This window comes from Dermacentor silvarum, chromosome 1 (genome assembly GCF_013339745.2).
Source record: "Dermacentor silvarum isolate Dsil-2018 chromosome 1, BIME_Dsil_1.4, whole genome shotgun sequence".
NCBI lineage: Eukaryota > Metazoa > Arthropoda > Arachnida > Ixodida > Ixodidae > Dermacentor > Dermacentor silvarum.
The window spans coordinates 96,820,833-96,842,507 of NC_051154.1; the positions used below are offsets into that span (position 1 = coordinate 96,820,833).

The 21,675-nt window shown below is 47.0% G+C and overlaps 1 protein-coding gene across 2 annotated transcripts in view; it reads right to left on the reverse strand.

Moving 5' to 3' along the window:
• The window catches only part of LOC119433139 (high affinity copper uptake protein 1), a 109,157-nt gene that overhangs the window by 13,216 nt on the left and 74,266 nt on the right, over positions 1-21,675 (reverse strand). For both annotated transcript variants that reach the window (XM_037700279.2, XM_049671414.1), the window contains 2 exons: positions 20,717-20,807; positions 20,080-20,231 (listed from right to left, as the gene is read on the reverse strand). In XM_037700279.2, the coding sequence (XP_037556207.1) occupies positions 20,080-20,231; positions 20,717-20,807 (243 nt within the window). The remainder of the gene's footprint in view (positions 1-20,079; positions 20,232-20,716; positions 20,808-21,675) is intronic.

The following is a 21,675-nucleotide window of genomic DNA, read 5'->3' on the forward strand; positions in this document are numbered from 1 at the left end:
TATATATATATATATATTCCCGTGAACAATTCTTTCTGAAAGTTTGCCTCTTTTCCTTCAATATGCGAGACCACCGTCCAGACACGTACAGGCGGAGATACGAGGAAGTTATATAGCGCACCCAAACGTATTTGCGTACCCAATTAAAGCCAATGCTTTTGTACGCCCGGCGGTTTGTGTCCCATAACGCTGGGTGCGCAAAATCTAAAACTCCCTATGGACAACAACGGAAAGTAACGCAAGTTACGTAACTATATACTCGACAGAGCTGAACTGGATTTCTTGCTTCCAGGAAGGTGGCCCTTTTCATCCCGAGGTGAGAGGTGCGGCTTATATACAAAAAAAAAAAAAAAAAAATATTTTGGGGGAGCTTTTCCTTCAAAGTTATGATGCGACAATGAGACTACCGATCAGTGTTGCCAAATATTTTTTCGAGCGTGTCGCTAAACTGAGACAATCACGTCGCTAAAGTTGTCACTAAACTGTGGAGTGAATTTTATATAATATAGGAGTTTTTGGAGCACTAGGCAAACATGGCGTAACGCAGAAACATTTCACGTTCGTATATGGTGTCCGCGCAGGTGAGGAATAAACAGTGAATTTACAAGTAACGTATTGAAATCTTTTACTAATGCATTTAAAAAACAATGCACGATGACAGTTGAAATACTGCGTTTACCTTCAGATTTTAGCACTACAAATCCAGCGCGGTTCAAAAGAACCCAAATTTCTCATGCACACAGACGCACTTGGTCAGAATTATGCTTGCAAATTTCTAGTTTTCAGCGCTTGTGAAACCTCGGTCATGTTAACACGGCAATGACAATTACATGATCTTTATACAGGTTAAATACTATACGTTATCGCTATACCGCCCCTTGATCAGTCTGAAAGCTCTGTGCAGTACTGATTTATCCGAAAGGCGTCAAAAACGGAGACGCTGCGTTCGAATTCGCGTGAACGAGCCAAGCCGCTCCGATATGTACTGATTTCTAAAGAGTCGATATGTCCTATTATACACTTCCTGCGTTCTAAATTTCATCATAAAAGTTATTGTAATAGGAATTTGGTAAAATTAATTTACTGTGCCACGCTTGCGAACAACCAGCCATCGGATGCCTCCAGCGGCCAGTCGCGCGGCAATTTTGCGTGTATTCGCGGGCTTCTTTCACGCTCAGAAAAACTTTTATGGAGCACGTATTGAGCAACAGAAAGCTATATCTGGAGTTTTTTATGTTGCTCTACAATTTTTTCATTGACAATTTTCATCTAATTATAATAATTGAGAAGTTTATTAATTCATTAAATAAGACTAATGATATAATTAGGCGGAATGCAAAAAATAATCCGAGTATCTCCAAGCGACGGCAAACATTACCTCGGTTCTGTCCAGCTACGTGCCATTTGCATATTTTTTAAAAACTGCGTTCGACATTCCTTCAACGCAGTGAACTGATAAGCGATTTCCTGAGGATCTAGCAGCACGCATGCATTGCATTATGACTCTGGGTAGTACGCATACATGTATGACAATTAAACTGACTTTTTCGACAAAAGTACCAGACTATCGATACTAATGCGAGACATTAAAGACCGGCATTTAAAGCGTTCGTAACCTCTTCGAGAATTGCAAAGAAGCTCATGCTGCTGATTTCAGCGCAGTAACGAATTCCCTCGCTTTGTGCTTGGCAGCCAGCGGGGCGAGAACAGTCAATCCCTGATGGGCGTCTGCTATCTATAGGCGTGTAAAAAAAAATAATGATAAATTCTGTGGTGTAACGAGCTAAAACCACGATATGATTATGAGGCCCGCCGTAGTGGGGGACTCCGGTTTAATTTTGACGACCTGGGTTTCTTTAACGTGCACCCAATCCACGGTACACGGGCTTTTTACAGCAAAGCTGTCTATGGCTATGATCCCGGGATTTGTTCGTGGCATAACGTCGACAGAAAACAATGGTGGGCCGATCCCGGCGGTAGTGCAGGGCAGAGCAATGGCTCATCGCACTTGCCGATCTTTAAAGGGACCCTAAAGCGATTCTGACGATTGTGTACAAACGGAATGAGTCTGTAGGGTAGGCCCTTATGATTATAAGGAGACACATTTAAACGCTTCGCGTAAAGCGTGTAATTTATTATAAGGCGTTAAAAATGCGCATCGCTACCGATCGCAGCGGCGCCGTTCCCGTAAGTTTTCAATCGCCCCTTCCCGCGCGACGTGGGTGAATACCCGCCGCGGTTGCTTAGTGGCTATGGTGTTGGGTTGCTAAGCACGAGGTCGCGGGATCGAATCCCGGCCACGGCGGCCGCATTTCGATGGGGGCGAAATGCGAGAACACCCGTGTACTTAGATTTAGGTGCACGTTAAGAACCCCAGGTGGTCGAAATTTCCGGACTCCCCCCACTACGGCGTGTCTCATAATTAGATCGTGGTTTTGGCACGTAAAACCCCATAATTTAATTTTAACGTGGGTGAATCTCACTCGGGCGAGCGATCCGACTGCTTACCCACGCAACGTCATCGGGAATGCTTCACACATGCTACTTCATTAGCCCTTTCAGGCGCCAATCAATTATTTTATTTAAAGCTTCATTTCACCGCATTCCTTGCAGCTTCAGAATGATAAAAAGCGTAGCATACAGCTGCAGAATAGAATAAGAACTTTCAATAATTTAGTGAGTTTTGTCAATTTTACAGGATGTGGACACCATGCGAAAACTCACTACAGGAACACCATATCGTTCCATGTCTAGCAGGCTTGACTAGCACATATATCCTGCCACTTGAACATTATTGCCTTGTGCAACACATTGCCAAAAACAATGGAAGAAGTCAACCCACTGCATACGACATACACACACTGAGCAAAAACACCCAACCATCTACCTTCCCACTCGTTTTACTAAAACATTTTGTAAATTTTATTCAAACTTGCAGCGGAATTCCAATGAGAAGTGTTTCAAGATTTGTGCAACGCATTTTAAATATCATTACTTTCATCAATGTGTTTGTTGTTGATGCACAATCTGAGCGTACTCAATTGTGTACGCAAGTAATGCCTTAAAGGGTTAAGCTTATTTTTAATAGCATATACGTGTACATAGTAATTTGTGTAACCCTAAAAATAAATACAGAAATGCAATAAATGCAGACGTTTCTAAAACCAACATCACCTCCGCTTGAGAACGCGGATCGTCTGCTACAGCTGTGGCGCTGGCAGGCGAGGGACGGGAAGGTGTGCTCAATGAAACTAATCTATAGGCGCAGCCACGGATGCAGCGACGCCTTCTTTGGCGGTCGGAACATGAATGGTACTAGCGCTGTACAACGATCGTATTGCACTCCATGTGAGCGCAAGGAGCAAGCTGCAGCTGTGCACGCTGTTGAAGACGCGAGCGCTGCACGTCAATGCCAACACAAACCGCTTTTAGCGGCAACCACAGGTTGCTCATCTGTCAGAAAGGAAAGCTTTGTGTATAACTTGCTTAGAATTGTAGCAGATGTCCTAACAAGCCGCGATCTTGAAAAAAATAGATAAAAAAGCGCTGCAAAGGCTGCACAGGCAATTGAACGTGCCTTAGAACGTGTAATAACGTCTGTTAGAGAGTCCGACTTAAGTCTAGTGGTAACGTCTCTGCCTTTCACTCAGAAAGTGTGGGTTCGATGTCGGTGCACGTTTTTTCTCTCCCTAATTTTTTTTTTAATTCTAGGTTTTAATTCTAGGTTTTTAGTTGCAGGGTGCTTTGTTCGTCGCGACGATATATTTTCTTCTTTTTTTTTTTTTAACCAGTACTGCTCCAAGAGGGCACATGTAACCGGCGAAAAGAGTACACCTGGGCCGCGATTTTGTATCGATTCCTTATATATGACTTATTTTACACTAGTCTTATCATCCACCGCTCACGGCCGGCTGATCCCGTTGATAACACGAGCGGACCGGCGCTCTGACCACTGACAAAGCGCGATAAGCGCGAAAAGGCATTATTACTTTCAAGGCATGGCTACAAAATACCGGCCCTGAGATTATAATAAAACAGGCGGCGCCGGATCTCCAGGGCACCCAAGGGGCTCCGGGGGATCAAAGCTGGAAGCAGGGCGGTCCGTGTGTTGGGGCCGCCGAGGCCAGAGCGTAGGTCTCGCGTAGGACGCGCAGGCCTCAGCGAGCCCCACCACAAGGACTAGCCCGGGTTTTAGCTTTGGTGTTCCCGTTGCCCCTTTGGTGTCCTGGAAGTGCCGCCAATAATGATGACACGTTATTACAACTAGCAAATAAAAGCTATTAAAGAAATATAATCACACCTAGGCATCAGTTAACTTGTGCCTCAGCGCAACCGTGCCCGTGTGAGGAGAATTACGGAACGCCAACGAGGACTTTACCGAAGGTCGCAGCTGACACGCGAAGTTGCGCAAAATGATCGCTTTTGATGACCGATGGGTCAATGAATGAACATATATCGCTCGAAATGGTGCGATAATGAGCGCCACCACGCCAACAAACGTACGCAGACTAGATGGATGTGGGCAAAAGCGGCAGCGGCGGCCGCGGCGGTAGCAAAACAAATGTGAACAAACTGGACATGCGCGGAAAAAAATTTCCGTCCGCGTTTGCTTTTCCGCCCGCTTGCCGCTTCCCAAGTGTGAACGTAGCCTTAGTCCTTCCAGGAGTAACCACATGGGGAGTAACAGTTCATCGCCTCACATATACTCCCCAAAAGGAAGAAATGGTTGTGGCAGGTCAGTCAGCCCCCAAAAGAACTAACCTCGATACCCCATTTCCTCCTTTTTTTTCTCTTAGAGTGCAGGCTTAACGAGAAAAAAAAGAACACGGCAGAAATGAGATGCGGGAACGCATTCTGTTGAAATCACCCGGAAGTAGACAACACTTGCGTCACCACATGACGTATATGGCCAAGGAGGCGGGACATAAAGACGGCCCCGTACGGTGTTAAAGTTGAGGGGAGGGTAATGTTCAACAACTTGGTAATGTTGAACAACTTGGCAATGTTCAATGACACAAAACTTGTGCGAAAGCATTCCTTGAAAGATGCCCTTTATGTCTAGAAGTACGACAAAAACCGTGTCAGGGACCATTTAAGGAAATTCAAACGTATTTTATTGAACATCTTGCACATTCATGACCGCTTCTTGCCTGCCTAACCTACGGCGCGGTGGAGTTCGAGGAATGCGGTGTCGTATGTGGCTTTATGGTCTCGCTCGGTGCTGGAGGCTCCACGAGCTTAGGGAGCCTTCATAACGTGGGCGTGCGTCTGAAGGCTCCCTACACGAGCTAGGCGTCGTCCTGAATTTTCCGGCGCAAGCAGTGACTATTCCACAGACGTAAACGTTCTGCTCTTACCCACGAAAAGGAAAAAGAAAACTCACTCGAATTAGCGATACTTTGACTCAGTTATGTAACGACGAGGAGTGTTAAAGCCACCCACCATTTACTCTTCCGTGTAAAGGAAATGTGCAGTGTCCTTCGGCGATCTCATGCCCAATGGGTCGGTTGCAGGCAACTGCTCGGCGCGCGTAAGTAAAGGTGCAATCTGATAATTCTTGAGGGCAGCCTATCGTAGATACCGAAAATTTAAATCACAGGCTAAGTCGAGAATATAAACAAGGTTTAAGATGAAAGTCGGTCTCGCAAGCGTAGGCAAAGAGAGAAGGCACGCTAATATGAAAAGCGCGTCCGTAATTGGCTAAGACGACTCATACCCCTGTCACACGGGCACTCGAAAGTCTTTTGAGCAAAAAGACTTCTCCCGAAAAAGAGTTTCACCCGCAGACACACGACAGGGAGCGATCTCTTTTTCAGAAACGGTCTTTTCTGCAAGAGGAGTTCTCCGATCTCCTTTACGGCCGAAAAGGAGTAGCCTCGAAACTAGTGGGCACGAGCAATTATCATATATTAAACAAAATAATCAAATGCGTAATTTTCTGTCGCCTAGGCTCATCATAAAAAAATAATTTTATGTCTCGCAGAAGGTGTAGTAAACCCAGTAATGCTCATTTTCTTCTGTACTCTCGTAAGCAGGTCGAACGGGCTGAGGAAGTCACGTGATGACGCTCTTTAAAGGGACACTAAAGAGAAACCGGAAGTTGAGCTTTAATGGTAGATTATCCTTTCACGATCACAGCCATACCATTCTTACTGCAAACAGATGTTTAATAAGCGAGAAAATAGCGAAAAACTGAAGGATAGGTGCTGACGCCCCTTCGAAATTCCCGCACTACACGTTCGTGATGTCGGAGATTACAAATGCAGGCCGGTCGCGATTGGTCGAGAGCGATTTATCGCTGTTAATAAAACGCAAAATGAAATACACCTTAAACGTACATAAACAGCATTTGCCAACTTTTTAAACCGTTTCAAGCGAGGAAGTACAAGTTTAGCACAAAATTAAATAAATAAGAAAAAATGGCATGGCGATACATGCGGCCGTGATAGTTTCGTAGTTTCGTTTTTGGTCAATGCATCGTCGCGCGCGCCTGTTCCGCTCAACGGTGTTTGGTTGCGTGTTGCGTGGCTCGAAGAACGTTGACTTCGCGGGAAACAGCCAGAAAATGCCTCGTGCGTGTAGTGTTGAGGGCTGTATAAGTGGCCCAAGGCGCTTGCTCAGGGGCAGCGGCAGTGTTGACTCGATTGTGTCCTTTCATGTGGTGTCGCGCGGAGAGCCCCGGCTCCCCGGCGTTCGCAATGGCTCAGTGCTCTGCCGATGATAAAACGACAAAAGAGCCAGAGAAACCAATGGTGTGCTCTCTGCATTTCTCGCCCTCGGATTATGTGTATAATCTTGCCCTCGGAAAGTATCTTGGCGTGCCCCAGAGGCCAGTCCTTTCTCGAGCAGCTGTTCCCTCAATGCGGCCTTCATCAAACCCCCTACCGGTGCCCCTGCAGCAGCAAACTGGCAGCTCGGTGAGTGCTGAATGTCATTAAATAAAGCCACGAAATAACCATACCGAGTACGTGCGCAACTTTCTACGCTTGTTCTGTCGGGAACATCGTCGCCTGGCGGACCGGACGTTTCGCCTTTCGTAGACGAAAACGAAGCTCTGCTTTCCGCCGGCGCGGCCGGCGGCTCACCGCAATCGCACGCGGAAACACCTACCGCTCGAGCACGGAGTATCATTTCGCGCTCCGTTTCACTGAATATCGCTGAAATGCAGTCCTGCTTCCCTGGCGAGCTCTTCGTTGCAAGGTTCAGCGGCAGCAACGGTATCCATCGCGGCGGACGCAAACGCAGCGACCATGCATGCAGCCATGACGCATCCAGCGCCTCGGCCGTTTACGCAAGCGGTGACGTATCATGGCGCATTCTGATTCGCTGAGAGCAATGAAATCTGTGACGACACTGCTTCAGCGCCCAATCTGGGGTGAGAGAAATTGAGGAAGAGATATTTGGTCTTTTTTTACGAATTTCTCCGCTAATAACTCATATTTTTGCACCCAACAAAAACTACATGCATTCCTGAAGGTCCCTCTTTTATTCCAGCTGAACTTCCTGTTTCTCTTTAGTGTCCCTTTAAACTACTACAATAAATCTTTATATTACCGTTTCTTATGTTAAATTTAATTGAAAAACGTGTAAACAATTAGTTTTCGCTTTATATTTTGAGATAAATAAGTTTTTTTTTTTTTGGCTGATATTGTTTCGAACGCTAGCGCCGCGCTTTCGGTAGTGTGTCCAGAAGGAAACACTAAAAGGAGATCGTCGGCGCCGTGTGTCTGCTGCGCAACACCTCTTCATTCAAAAGTCTTTCAGCTTGGTAAAAGACCGCTTGTGTAAAAGAGTTTTTGCGTGCTCGTGTGACAGAGGTATTAGATAGGAATGGAAGACGCAGTAATACGTGCACGCACAACGCAAAGACATTCGCACCAGGCCAGTTGGCAAAGAAACTTTTCTTGTGGGGCCGACGAGCCGTGACATCTGTGTTCACATATGTTCTAAAGTAACGCCTGAACGGACAGTGAGCAATCGTCCAGTCGGCCCAATGCGTTGGAGAGGGATTGCCAAAGTCAAATCAAGGACACTGGCAAACTAAGTGGTCGATGCCTAGTGAGCGTATTAAAATGCAATCGGCCTAACTGCCCGTTGGAAAACAGCCAGGGAATCTCAATTAACCCTCGTCGCCACCTTTCTCAGACACGGTCAAGTTGCCCGAAGACATGGCCCGATACTTTCAGGCACAGCGAGAGATGAACGCCGCTGATTGTTTGGAGGAAGAGTTCAGCGTTCTGAGGACGACGTCAGCCGGTGAAAAGAGCCTCATGTGGTTCCACGCCGTTGTATACGAATGTTAGTGAATGAGAATCGGACAAGTTATCTACTTTGTACACAGGGTGGTTGTCAACTCTTCCAAGTTCCACACACTGCAGACCTAATATCTTGCGCAGGGCATGTTCACCGACTGTACCAACCCGGCGGTTTCCCGTCTGTCCCATCTGGTGCACCATTGAGCTATGACGCCTGTAATGCCGATGCGCCGGCGTAGCGTTCCTCATCGTACCAGCGTTGTGACGCGCCTGGTATCTGCGAGGGCGCTGTTCTGCTCCTGCTGCCAGTAGCAGCTGTCTCGCGTACTGCGTCACTTCGTGTCGCCACGGCGTATTTTTAGAACACCGTGTGAAAAGCTCGATAGCAATGATTTAATTAATGCTTCGCCGCCGGGCGAAACTGTAATTTTTTTCTTCTTTTAACTCCAGCGTTGTTTGCGCGGACGTTTACAACTGTGCAACTGACAGAGGCGGCGTAACGCCAAAACAGATGGTAGAGAATTAAGAGCTAGCGTTCAGCCGTTTTCGATTTCGACCAAAAAAGGTCAGTGAAAGCAAGTTCACCAGGGAGCTAAGACAGCCATCTGCGGGCAGCTGTGCGCTCTATATATATACGTTCCGACGCAAGGAGCATGGCGTGGGGGTCAAGGTCACTCGTCAACCTGGCGCCTTAATCAATCGCAACATTTTTGTATTATTATTTGCGACCGTTTCGATTGCCGCTACGACGAAAGCGAGGAGGAGGAAGGCGTTACGCAAAGAAAGCGGGCAGCCCTGGCCTGGGACCTGGCAGTCTTTGTGCTGCGCCCACTGCAGTGGATGAATTGCGTTAAGTTCACTGATATAACTTGTTGGGACTGTGTACCCACACATCGTTACAAGGGAGGTCTCATTCTGTCTTGTTCCTTGCTAGACTGCTTCTTGAAAACTTATTTTGAGGCGTGTGCGAATATTCGAAGTTTCAAATACGGATCAAAGTCTTCGTTATTCGACTCGTATTCGATTCGAGAACTAAACGTTTGAAATTGGGGTATATTCGTTTCCTTCCAAATATAAGGGATACCAACACTTGTAGGAGTCGCGGGGATGCAAGACCGATGCGGGTGAAGACCGCGTTCCGAATGATTCTGCAGCAAGAGCGGCGCGGTTGTCACGCAGAGGCACCGTTTCCCGAGCGAATGCATGGCGCAGATAACTTCTGTTGAATCATTTTATAGTCAATAAGTTTGTCTCGCTTTTAGCCAGCCTACGAGTCTTGTCTAGATTTAGGCAAATCAATTTATTATTTCCAGAGTCTCAACATGTTTGCATCCCATTAAAACAACGTAGGGTGCTGCAGTGTCGCCCTTCTCTCCTTCAACGAACAGCGCCCTCTAAGAGTCTACGTGCATCTGGTGACGTGCCGTTCCATCGTTTCATTACGGTCACTGTCGTGGTGTGTACCTCGTAAATGAAACCAGTTGTTTCTGTTTTACAAGCATTTCAGTTGATAGGGCGTCTACCTGAGAACGGCATTGCATGCACGTATAAAGTTATGCAAATAAGCGTCATTTTTAAAAGCAAGTTCCACAAAAGCTTTATATTTCACTTTGTTTAAGCATAAGAAAATACTCGGCACGACATTCTAATGTTGTTCTCGAATATTCATAATCCGACTAAATCCGCTTATTTCACTATTCGAACACTTTGTGCAATTCGACACAACTACGGTGCTAAGTGTAGGATCTGCACTTCAGCAGTTATATACAGTATGTTTTAGCGTTCAGAAAATTAGTGAATCATACACTTAACAAAAAAAAAAAAAAAAAAAGGAAAGCCCGGGAGGCTCTGGGTTTAACGTCCCGAGACTTCGCAGTGAGTTATGATGCATGCCGTAGTGGCAGACTCCGGATTAATTTCGACCGCCTGCAGTTCGTTAATGTCCGCCTAAACCTAAGTATACGAGTGTCTTTGCATTTCACCTTCACCGAAATGCAGTCGGCGCGGCCGGGAATCGAACCCCCGACCTCGTGCTCAGCAGCCGAACGCCACAGCCATTGAGCCACCGCGACATGGTCCGATGAAACTTCATGTGGAAGAATAGTTTAATCGAAAAAAGAAACACACACACAAAAAAAAAACGAATTTTTCGGGTGTTGATAAAAGCCAAGAACGCTGACCACTAATTACAATCATTAGAGTGGTTTATGGACAGTGGCGCAAGGGGACGAGCTCGGGCACGGTGTCAGCGGTTCGGATCACTAGAGCAAAGTCGCTGCTTTGCAGGAGCCTTTGCCTCGCCACTTCACCGTCGAAGAAAACATTCGTAATCGTGCCAGACGTCCCAGCGAGCGTGGGAATGTTTTTTCGGTCGACGACTGCATCCCGCGAGGTCCTGAAACGAGAGGCCCTGTGTGCAGCGAGAATTTATGATAGTGACCTCGGAACTCCGGGCATTGCCACTTTGGAGCCCCGTTATGTGTACACTGCTCGCGCCGCAGTGTGATAGGACGAATGATAGGGAGAGAGCGATGACTAGGGGCCTTGTAAGTGCGTTGCAGGCCCTTCGAGAGTGGAGTAGGATTAGAGCAGAAATTGAATTATGACTGGAACTTTTTGCTCGTGGCCTTTAGAAATGGACTGTAAAAGGTTTCGTTTCTACCGCTTTGCATTATTAACTAACGCTTAACCCCTTGTAATAAACGCCACTGTCTCACCTCCCGCAACGTGACCTCGCACTTTGGCCTGTACACATCCGCGGGGTGCATTAGTGCTCCAGCAGGTACTGCTGATGTCTCTTTCACGAGAAGCCATCGAGGCTGTGTCCTCTGTAGGGAGCTCTGCGAGCGCTGGTATTGTCAGGATCGCACCTGCAGGTTATTTTCGGGCGCACTGTGCTTATTTAAGTCAGCGGGCTTTTATACGCACCAGAAGCAGCGATCTTCGCGCTTCAGGGTTCTTATACATGTACCCATAATTACTGAAAAATAGGTGCTTTCCTCAAGTAGTCAAGGCCTTCAGCAAGTGCCCCCCCGGCTACAGGCCTGCCCTCAACCATGATAGAGTCCATTGTGGCCTATCGTAGAGGCTGATCGTATATAGAACAGTGCGTGCCTATCATTAGCGCTTCGCGTAAACTCTACATGGATACACGGAATAAAAAACGGAATAGTGGCTGGCGAGGGCTACGCGTGCACATAATCGAAGGTGGATCGCAACTGAACGGGTCTCGGTTTCTTTCCCATTTCTGTGTTAGTCGTACATATTCATGGGTCATTCCACTTCAAGTGTACCTGGTGTTTCACATTCGACCATCTCCGATTGTGCCGACAAAAATCATGGTATTTTACCTCAACGTGGGAAATAATGGTTCAAGTGAATTAAAAAAAAAAAAAATGTTCCGATGCCGTGAGAGCGCTTCGAACTTTGCGGCACAGAAGTGAAACTACGTCATGCAGAATAATTTATATAAAATAATTGCTTGGACCCATTACTGGGCCTCTTCGATTATCAGTCCTGACAGTCCCGGACTGCTTGGGACTGATGTGCCGCATTCGATTTTGCTCGGACAGCTTCCAAAGCTCCGCCCACTAGTCCGAGTGTTGTCCAGAAGCGCGTTCGTTTTTTCACGAACCGGAAGTTCCGGACTGCCCGCGGACTGTTGGAGCTGTCAGCAGATGTTTGCTCGGACAAGCGCAAGTAGCTAGCAGACGACGGCTGTCTTTAAAAAGATGTGCGCGGTGTTTGACGCCATGTTGTGAAAGATTCCGTGTGCTTCTGCGTACTTTGCGCGCTCCAGACGGCAACTACTGTGCATTGAGTTATCGCTTCTGTTACATCGGTGCTTTCTGTGCCATCATGCAAGTTTTTTACGAGCCGTCTAATTGTTGTAGCTTTAGTCTGCGTGTTTTTTTTTTTTTTTTTTTTTTAAAGAAAGAAGCACAGCGATCAGGCGCACATGCTTGCTTTTCTTAATGTGTTTCACGAAATCTGTCATGCTCATTGCTATATACGTACGCAGTAAGCAGGTAAATTTTGCTTTTCAGGTAAGTGAAACTAGCGTACGTGCAAGGAATCATATATTGCATGTGGCTATTTCACGCCGGTAGCTGGAGTGGTATACAATAGGAGCTTCGCGGATTGCTGTTGACATATCTGTTGATCCCTTCTGCTACCAAGTTCGAGCGTTTGATTTTTGACGTGCAGGATTAGTAGACGGTGTACACGCGCTCTCTCACACGTCGGGCTTTTAATTAGCAGACGGTTTCGCGAGCTTTTGAGGATGTTCGCGGGTGCTTTCTGCATGAACAGCGACGTGGCACGACCATAATTTCGGAGTCTCTCCACAGCAATTTTGGGGCCAATAAATATATTTCATCACCACCACGATTTTGCTTACGTCCGTGTGGGAATTCAACTTAAATTTCTCAGGCAATGAGCTGGCTAGCGCGACGTAATAAACGCTTTGCGAAAACGTTCTACGCGCTCAGGCTACGATTACACTGTGCTAGCTTCATGGTGTGTCGGCGACGTACGCCTCTGAGACTGCACCATTTCGGAGGCCACGCTAAAAAAAAACGCTGGGTAGGGGGCTACCTACGAGTAGCAAAGAGCAGACGACGGCAGCCAGTAGAGTGACTTCCGGTCGCGGTGCTTCGACCGAAATCTCGGACAGTCCCCGACAGCTGGATCACGTGACTGTGACGCGCTCTTCTGTCAGGGCTAGTCAGACCGGAAGCCGCGGACGGTTTGCGGACAGTCCGGGATTGCATAATCGAAGAGGCCCACTGCGAACCCTTTTTTTTTTTTTTCTGTTATCTGAAGACAGCGATCTTTCATGACTATTATAGTTTATTACTTTTTTTGTTTCAATTTAGATTATTTTTTGCCATGCGAAAAGAAATCGCTCTTTTCCGAGTGAGCTTGTCGACCATCTTCCTCGGAAGTCTTTATCCGACGTTTTGACGCCAGCAAACATGGAGTATAGAAGATCAATTTTCCGGAATTTGAAATGACAGACGTGCGTGCGTTTTTACAGTGACTCTGCGGCCACGATAAAGTCGCGGGAACGAGGCAGGAGATGAATAAGTCTGTGCGGCACAGAGAAGCACGGTGGAGTGGACGATCGAGAAGTGCGCTGTATGATATAGTGTAGGCTCTGGGGATTGACGTTTGGTAACGCACTCGCGCGCTTCTGTTCAGTTTTGGTCACTGTTCGTGCCCGAGCTTTTCGAGCTTGGCGCGGTCCAAACTAAACAAACCATACCTATTCCATAGGTATGGACATTCTAGTTATCCAGAAGTCATGCAGTTCTCATTTCTATTCCGGACCCGACAATCAGTTCACTATGGAATCGCCAATTACGTTTCTGACTAAATACAGTTCACGGTATTAAAATGAACGAATGAACGAACAAGAAGGGGGCTCGAAGACTGGAAGACGAAGTCTCGAAGAGTGCTCCAAGAATTAGTTCTCGAAATAACGTTTCACGCATTTAGGATACTAAATTTACCCCAGTGGCGCACCGACGGGGGGGGGGGGAGGGGGGGGAGGTTAAAGTGTTGAACCCCCCCCCCCCCCCCCCTGAGGCCGAGTTACCCCCCCACGCGTCCAGCCCCTCCAGTCCAACGTGTATCTTCAGTGCGCTGTTCACATAGTCATTACAATTCAGGAGGTGACTTGAGGTCGAATTTTCCTGATTAACAGAAACACCCTATCACATGTCTTGTGTTTATTCATTCACTCTTAAATTACTTTGAGTAAAACGCGGAAGAAATAAACATCGTCATCATCCTTGGTGTCATTATGATTATAATTATTAGGCATTTTATTTGCTGTTGGATTCCTCTGGCTAACGCAAGGAAATTGCATATTATGCAAAGTGCTTGCTTCCCCCCCCCCCCCCCCCCCCCCCGGCAGAGATCCTGGGTGCGCTACTGATTTACCCATCCAGTGCAGGGCGCAACGTGGACATATTCAGAGGTCCGCGCGCAAGACCCCATACCACAGTCTTCGAAAACGACCGCCATTTGGAAAGCGACGAATTCGCAAAGCAGTGCGGCCCCGCAACGAGACTCGGCAGCAGGGGCGGCCGCTTGCATGCGCGCCGGCAACAGCCAGCGGACGGGGTCAGGGCTATATACCGCGCGCCTGCGTGGCGCCCTTGCACGGCCCGGGGAAACGGGCACTGCGCTCTTCGAGCGTGCCCGCGTGTGCAAGGCACACGTATATCTTGTCTCGACGAGTTCAAGGCGTAATGTCGATTCTCGACTAAAGGCGCGTTCCGCCAACCAACCAGCGCAGAAGAAAAAAAAGTATAGATCTGCACGCTGGAAACGAGTGCCCTGTATACTGCAGTATACAGGGCGCAGCAAAATTGCTGACTGAAGTCGGGGCAACTTCAGCTGCAGTGAATTCAGTGCCGTGTTGCGAACGTCAACAACGCGCATCCCATATAGGATGTGTCGACGTGATCGAGTGCGCACAGAAATGACACTGCGGTTAATGGGAAATTTGCATAACTATAGGTCTGCATACTTTCCACAGCCACTGGACGTCCGGTCTGTGTTGAGCCAATTCGTCTTAGCCTGATATAAATTGAGCAAACTGCGTGGCTTGTCCTGCTCGCTGGACGGTCGTTGCTGCTCGCTCGACGAAACCTGATAACAAAACGCGATGGGACGTTTCAAACCAAACTGGAGCTGATATTGCTGCCTCACACATACATGCCTTACGCCATCGCCTTTGGTTTATATCTCTGCAACACTTACCGATACTATACAGGTTACAAGGGACACTGCCCTATAGAAAGAAGACAGAGAAATGCAAAACAACGACCACGTAGCAGGCGAGTTTGCAGACACAGCTGGAATGCAGACACAGCTGCAAACGGCCGATATACTGGCCCATGCCAGCCGCGGCGTGTGAAGCCTTGTGGAAAAATGACAGCCGAGACGCGTCCCTCTTGCGTCCTGTGTTCCGCAACCTTTACGTCCGGCTTCCTCTATCGACAGCGTAGCAGCAGCTGTCGTCGGCAGTCGCCTACGAGCATGCTCGAAAGCTGGCATGTATTCAGTTAGCGAGGTCTCGCGAAGTATGGGATGAAACTCCGAACCCAAGTTATGAGCGACTCCCCCCCGTATTATCTCCTTTATTGCAATACTCCGGCGCCTTTAAGAAAAACAAGTTATCGTCATATGCTCTAAATATACAAGCGCACGAGACGTGCTACAAGTTGTTGGAATGAAGGGTTCCTTCACGTGTGTGAATCAGTTTTCGTTGTTTGCCCCCCCCCCCCCTTACCTTTATTTTACGTGCATAATAGAATATGCCCATACCATTAAAGGGACTGCAAAGGAAGATGCTGAATAGAGCCAAGACCCAAGTTATTCTTTTACAAACTCGGAGCGTTTGTTAACCAGGGAATGACTTGCCCAAACCGCGGCAGCGGTGACATTACTTCCTGACGTCTCGGACTTCGCTGTCTTCTCGTAGGTGTGGTTTATTTTTATTAATTTAATTTTTTTTTTTTTGCTCCGCCGGAAATGCGTACAAAAGTTGCTACGTCGAATGGTCTTTTAAGGCAATGTTTTCTTTTAGACTTTAACCTCAAGTCCGAGCTCTGCCCGTTCTAACAGCTTGTAGCACAAGTGTCGGTAGAAACAAGCCCTGCTCTTCCAGTCAGGGCAGCACATTTCCTTACTTTGCTAGCCGTATACCAGCCAAGCGTGTCAACTGATTTCACGTCGTGCAACTAGGTTTCGGCACTCATACATATTCACACTTCTTCCGTTATCGCGTCTATGGGTATACTGGAGACGTAGACGTCTGAAAAAAGAAATTAAAGTATGGCGTTTATTTAAAGTTACAAAGGAACTCGCGAGAGACGGCGTAGTCTAGAGAGCAGTGGGTGGGGGGTGGTGGGGGCTCATGAATAATTCTGACCATCTGGGCTTCCTAATGCACGGTGCACGAACGTTTTTGCAGCCGCCCCCACATTATGCAGCCGCCGCGGGAGCCGAACCCGCGACCCCGTACTCATGTAGAAGCAGAATGCCATAGCCACAGAGCCACTGCGACGAGTAATACAGTGAAATGACTTTTTCTAACAAGACAACACTCGTGTAAGCGCCACTTTTTTTTTTTTTTTTTTTTTTTTTTGCGATCTTGACGAGGTGCGGCCCTTACAGGGGTTGGATCGTTTACGTCCGATTCCCCCCGCGCGGGATCCCTTTTTACCAAAAAAGCGAACGCTATTGTTTTCTTGGTGCATTTATTTGTTCACACATGCACGCCACCTAGCTGGTGCTCGTTTAATCGTCACCACCATCACCTTTGCTCAGGCTCGGTTCGGCAGCGCACTCGTGGATGCAGTCCTCCCCCGTGCCATCCATGGCGTTACACATAAAGATATGTGCACGTGACTTTAAAGCTTTGCACAATAATGTCCGCAGACATCGCACGCCACGCGCAGTGTCTTCAAACATATTGTTTCGATTTTTTAAACATATCTTTTGGGCTGCTGAGTGCGTCCCTTGCTGAGTGTACGCGACTGCTTGGGTATATTTTCTCGTATAGGGACCTAACGCGTGCAACAAGTTGGCAAAGAAGAAGTTTAATATTTTCATTTTTTTTTTCAGTAACGAACGGGGAGGTTGAAGGGTTAATAAGAAGCCTCCGTCTAGTGATGCCACAATCTATCTAATCTCACAGGGAACTACGGAAATTCTGAAGTGCCGTCGCGTCACCACCTCTTCACGCTTTTTGGCTGCTGAGTCTGCACTCTCCGTTACTTACCTTGTAAGCTAGTTAGAAATCTCAACCTACCAACGTGAATTTTATTTTAAACCTACTTGTTTTATTTATTTTTAAATACAAGTTAATAAAACACCGCGACGGGTACATGGTTATAACTATCATTACGTCGGGAGATGAAGCAAGGTTAGTTATTTTGAGAAAGCGTGCATCACGCCCTTGTTAGTTTCACCCGTATAACACTGTACAGTCACGGGCACATAACTGAAAACACCCGATTGCGGACAGTCTTCGAACTTCTGTATGAATTTCGGTTAGCCTCATTAATGGCACAGTGTTAAAAACGCTTACGCGCACTTTATCACAAAATAATTCCTAATTTCCAGCCACCAATATTCTAAATTTGGCCTTAGCAGTAGCTCCGAAACGCTAAGTGATGTTTTGATTAAATCCAGCACACACGCCTGATTTATGCATTTATATCCATATCTTTAAACTAAGTAAATCTGATGCCAAGCGGGTTCACTATCACCGCACACGGACGGCTTAGACACCACAACAAGGGCCTGGAGGGCGTTTACCGACGTCTCGCAAACCATTCGAGGCACGACTATAACGCGTAGCGTGACGGCGAAGTACCTTTATGGGCGCAGCAGTGACATATGCACGAATATTGGCAGAACAGCGTGGTCAACAGCCGGGCGAGAGCCAATTTCAACGTGGGGAGGGCCGATGAGGGAGAAGCTTCGTCTCTGGCCTGCTACACCGCGTACGTGACATAGGGGATGGCGAAAGGACGCCAGTGAAAGCGAAAGCAACGAGCGGTACACAAGATGCGCCAGGTCGGCGTTCCTGCCTCCCCGTTTTTCTTTTTTTTTTTTTTTTTTTCTTTCTTTAAATTCCTGACGCCACATTCCGCTTTAACAACAAACATGAAATACAAGTAGGAGCGACGCCGCAAGGGAGAAAACAAGAGGCACGCACGAAGCGGTACGTGAAGGGAACTGCGCGAGACCGCAAGCGGAGCCGTTGAAGATCGCGCTCGCGATATACGCAACGTCGAAACGGGGGGCTTTAAACGGGCCCCGGCACTTATTTTCTATCCGTTTCGTCCGCCTCCTCCCAGCGACCGTTCCTGTAGAAAGGGGAGTACTTAAAGGGCGGGGAAGAGAGGGGCCTCGTCGACAGCGCCCCGTATGGAGGACGGGAAGGGGACGGAGGAGGTACGCGCCGCAAATGACGGACGGCATGGCAGCTGCCCCGCGGGAATTCTTGCAAACGCGGGCACTGCGGCGCCGCATCCCGCTCGGCGTCACAGACTGCCTGGCACGTGCACTTTGTTCCGCTTGAGTGCCACCAGGCCGACAAAGTGAAAAAAGGAAATCAAAACGTCGGGTGTGGGAGGCTATTCCTTCCGTGACATGCTTCGAAGGAGCGCCTCCGAAATGAGGTAAACGCTTACTCAATGATAACCGCGTACGCTTCGAGCCGACGAATTTCGGCGGAATTCACATCCCAAATGTCGCCGTACGTACACGGCGGTACATCCGCGACTTCGGCAGCGCACCCCAATGGCGGATAGGAAGAGCCAGGCAGGGCTGAGCGCTGGCACGTTCGAGCGCTGGCAAGCGTTTCGTTTCCGCCCCCGACGCTGGACGCGGAAGTTGGCGCCGCGCAGAGCGAACGGTGCTCATCCGGAGAGTGTGCCGAGTTGCAGACACAGGTTCCGCTCTACGCCATTCACTATGACCCGATCACTTCGAATTTCTGTACCAATGAACACCATTTAAGCGATGCGGGTCATGCGGCGAAAAATAAACGTCGAAAAGCAACTGCTTTCTTTCCCAGTGAATAATAAAACGTGTTTTTTTTTTCCCCCTTCCTTCAAGCATGCAAGATATTTGGGACATTAAAAATATATTACATCGTAACTATGCCTGTAAATATTAAGCGTGTCTAGCATTCGAGTTATCCGAATGTGCCATGTGAGCACTGGTGGGCCCTTTTTTTTATCCTTACTGAAGTGATTATACACTATACATACAAAACTGCAATTAAAGTTAGCAAATATACTTCTAAGCAAACCCAATATCAAATGTGCTCACATGGGAAGAAGTGCATAATTTAGTTAGCCAAGAAACACTGCTGGGGTAGTTGGCACATCACTGCCCATTGCCACATATTGCACAATGGTTAATGTTTTTACCATACCACTTTTGTTAGTCTGTTTATTAACAATGTCCTTAAGCCTTTCAAATGTTTCGTACATTTTGGAACTTCAGCTGTCCTAATTCACCAATCACGCTGTTTTAACACAAGTAAAAATTTCATGGATGTACTTACAATACTAAATGCATCCATGGAATTGACTTGGATGGATGTCCTACACATCCACTTGGATTCAGTACAGACTTAAACAGGATGTGCCAGCATGTGGCTAACATAATTGCCAGTGCCTTGGTGCATTGGCATTTGGGTACTAGTAAGCACCACAGGCCATCATCAGCGAATGTAATTACACGTTTTGCAAGTTGTGGTGCTTTTTTGAAATCAGTTGCCAACTCTCTGGCACTGTCAATTATGCGAGCCACTTGTGAATGCCATTCGGCCTCATTCTTTCAATAATAATTCAAAGCTTCGCAGACTCAGCTGTCTTCATATTTTCCAGAAACCATCTTCTTCACATTACTTTGGCGATAAGAAGAGAACAGAATTGGCATGCTTGAGTGTGCTGCAAGCATTCCCAGATCTGATATACAAGAAAAGTTACTGTTAGGAAAGGAAATATTAAGAACTATTGCTTAGATTCATCTTTTGAAGCTTCTTGTTGCACATTAACCCCCACTGCAATGTTATGCTCCAAGCTTAAAAGCAAATTTTGCTTACATCATGTAGAGCTAATATTTCCAAGATAGTATATATACAAGCTCCACAGGGCCAAAGCAGCTAGAAGCTCGCAGTACGCTCAAAACAAGCATTATCTACTATCAGCAAACCTCTGGTGAAAGCACTTCACTTGGCCTTGTCTTTGCAAAGTATCTGTCAGTAAAAGCAGGAGGCACAGCAGACCTGAGAGGCATCTGGACTGGCCTCAAGGCGACTTCGCTGGCTGGGTGCCCACAGGCTCTGTTTGTGTACTTCTGTTACATAATGACGTGAAGCTGTGATGGACTCGTAGAGCACAGAGAAGGCAGCCACTCCAAGACACATGCCAAGCATGCCTGCACAAGGGACAAGCATAGGGAAACAGGCTACTGAAGCTCTGACCATGAGAGACAACCATAAGTCATCATTCCTTCAAGCTGCTCTTAGGCTATCCAATTAGAAATGCAGAAAACACAAACACCCCCGGTGTTACAGAAACTAAAAAATAATTTAGTACTTCAGAGTTACCACTTCTATATAGCAAACTAGGCACTAAAAAGCTGACACAGCCAAGCAGCATCAATTTAGTGATCCACTACCAGCACTGTAGTGTACCAGTGAAAACAAGGTTACCACAAAGATGGTTTCACATCATGAAATAAATAATGTTTTGGCACCAAAAAGGATTTATACTGCCAAACCCAAGTCATTATGCCTCCCATGCACCACATAAATCCTGTTGCCAGTGAGCTAAATTTGAGTGGCAGAAAATACAACCTCTCTGATTGAAAGCAATATATACCTCCGTTGTCAAACATTATAAAAAGCAATATGACATCACCTCCAAGAGAGGATGCCGAGAGGCCTCGAAATAGCAGGTTTTCCACATGTGAGCTGAATTCAAAGTACGACTGGTGGCCCATGACCTCCATCTGTGGATGTAGTAGAAAAGTAAGTGCAATAATCACTCTTACCACAATGATAGCAAATTCAAAATAAGTACAACTTAACATTAGGAAAGGCACACTACACACTTATACAAAAATAATGCCACTAGCTTTTCTAGCTTCCAGCAAGCACGGCAGGTTATTCGATGACCAGTGCAAGTGTGTTGTGTGGCTTCTCAAAACAATACATGATTGTGGTTGGGACATTAAATGTTTTGCAACTTCCTCTTATTCTTTGCAAGTATTTGTACTCCAGCAGGTAAAGCTATAGTAATTGCAACATCAAAGTCGTGCTGCCTGTTCTCGCTCTCTAAGTAATCCATCTGTCCTCATTGTCTGATCTCTATGATTAATACTTCTCAGGTTTGCTAAATTGACAAGTAGGGAAGAAGTGTGATTAACAAGTATTTGAAGCGATTCAAGTATTGTGCGCAGGTAGCAAAACTAGAATTTACCGGCTGAATGGCAACAGCAAATTATAAAAGGGCCAAGAGCAACACTCGCAAAAGATAATGGAGCGCAGGAGCTACGGAATAATGAAACGTTCTCATGGCCAAGGCACACGAGCTTGGAACTGAGAAATTCACTGCGGCAGTCGCAGATAACTGTAGGGTGCACCTCTCAATGCCAAAATTAAATTATGGGTTTTACGTGCCAAAACCACGATCTGTTTATGAGGTACCTGGGGATCTATAACGTGCACCCAATGCACGGCACACCTCCACCGAAAAGCGACCACCGCGGCCGGGATTTGATCCCGCGACCTCATGCTTAGCAGTACAACGCCATAGCCGCTACGCAAAACTTTTTATGGCTCCTGTGTTCGACGAACTTCTGTGGCTGGTGATTGACT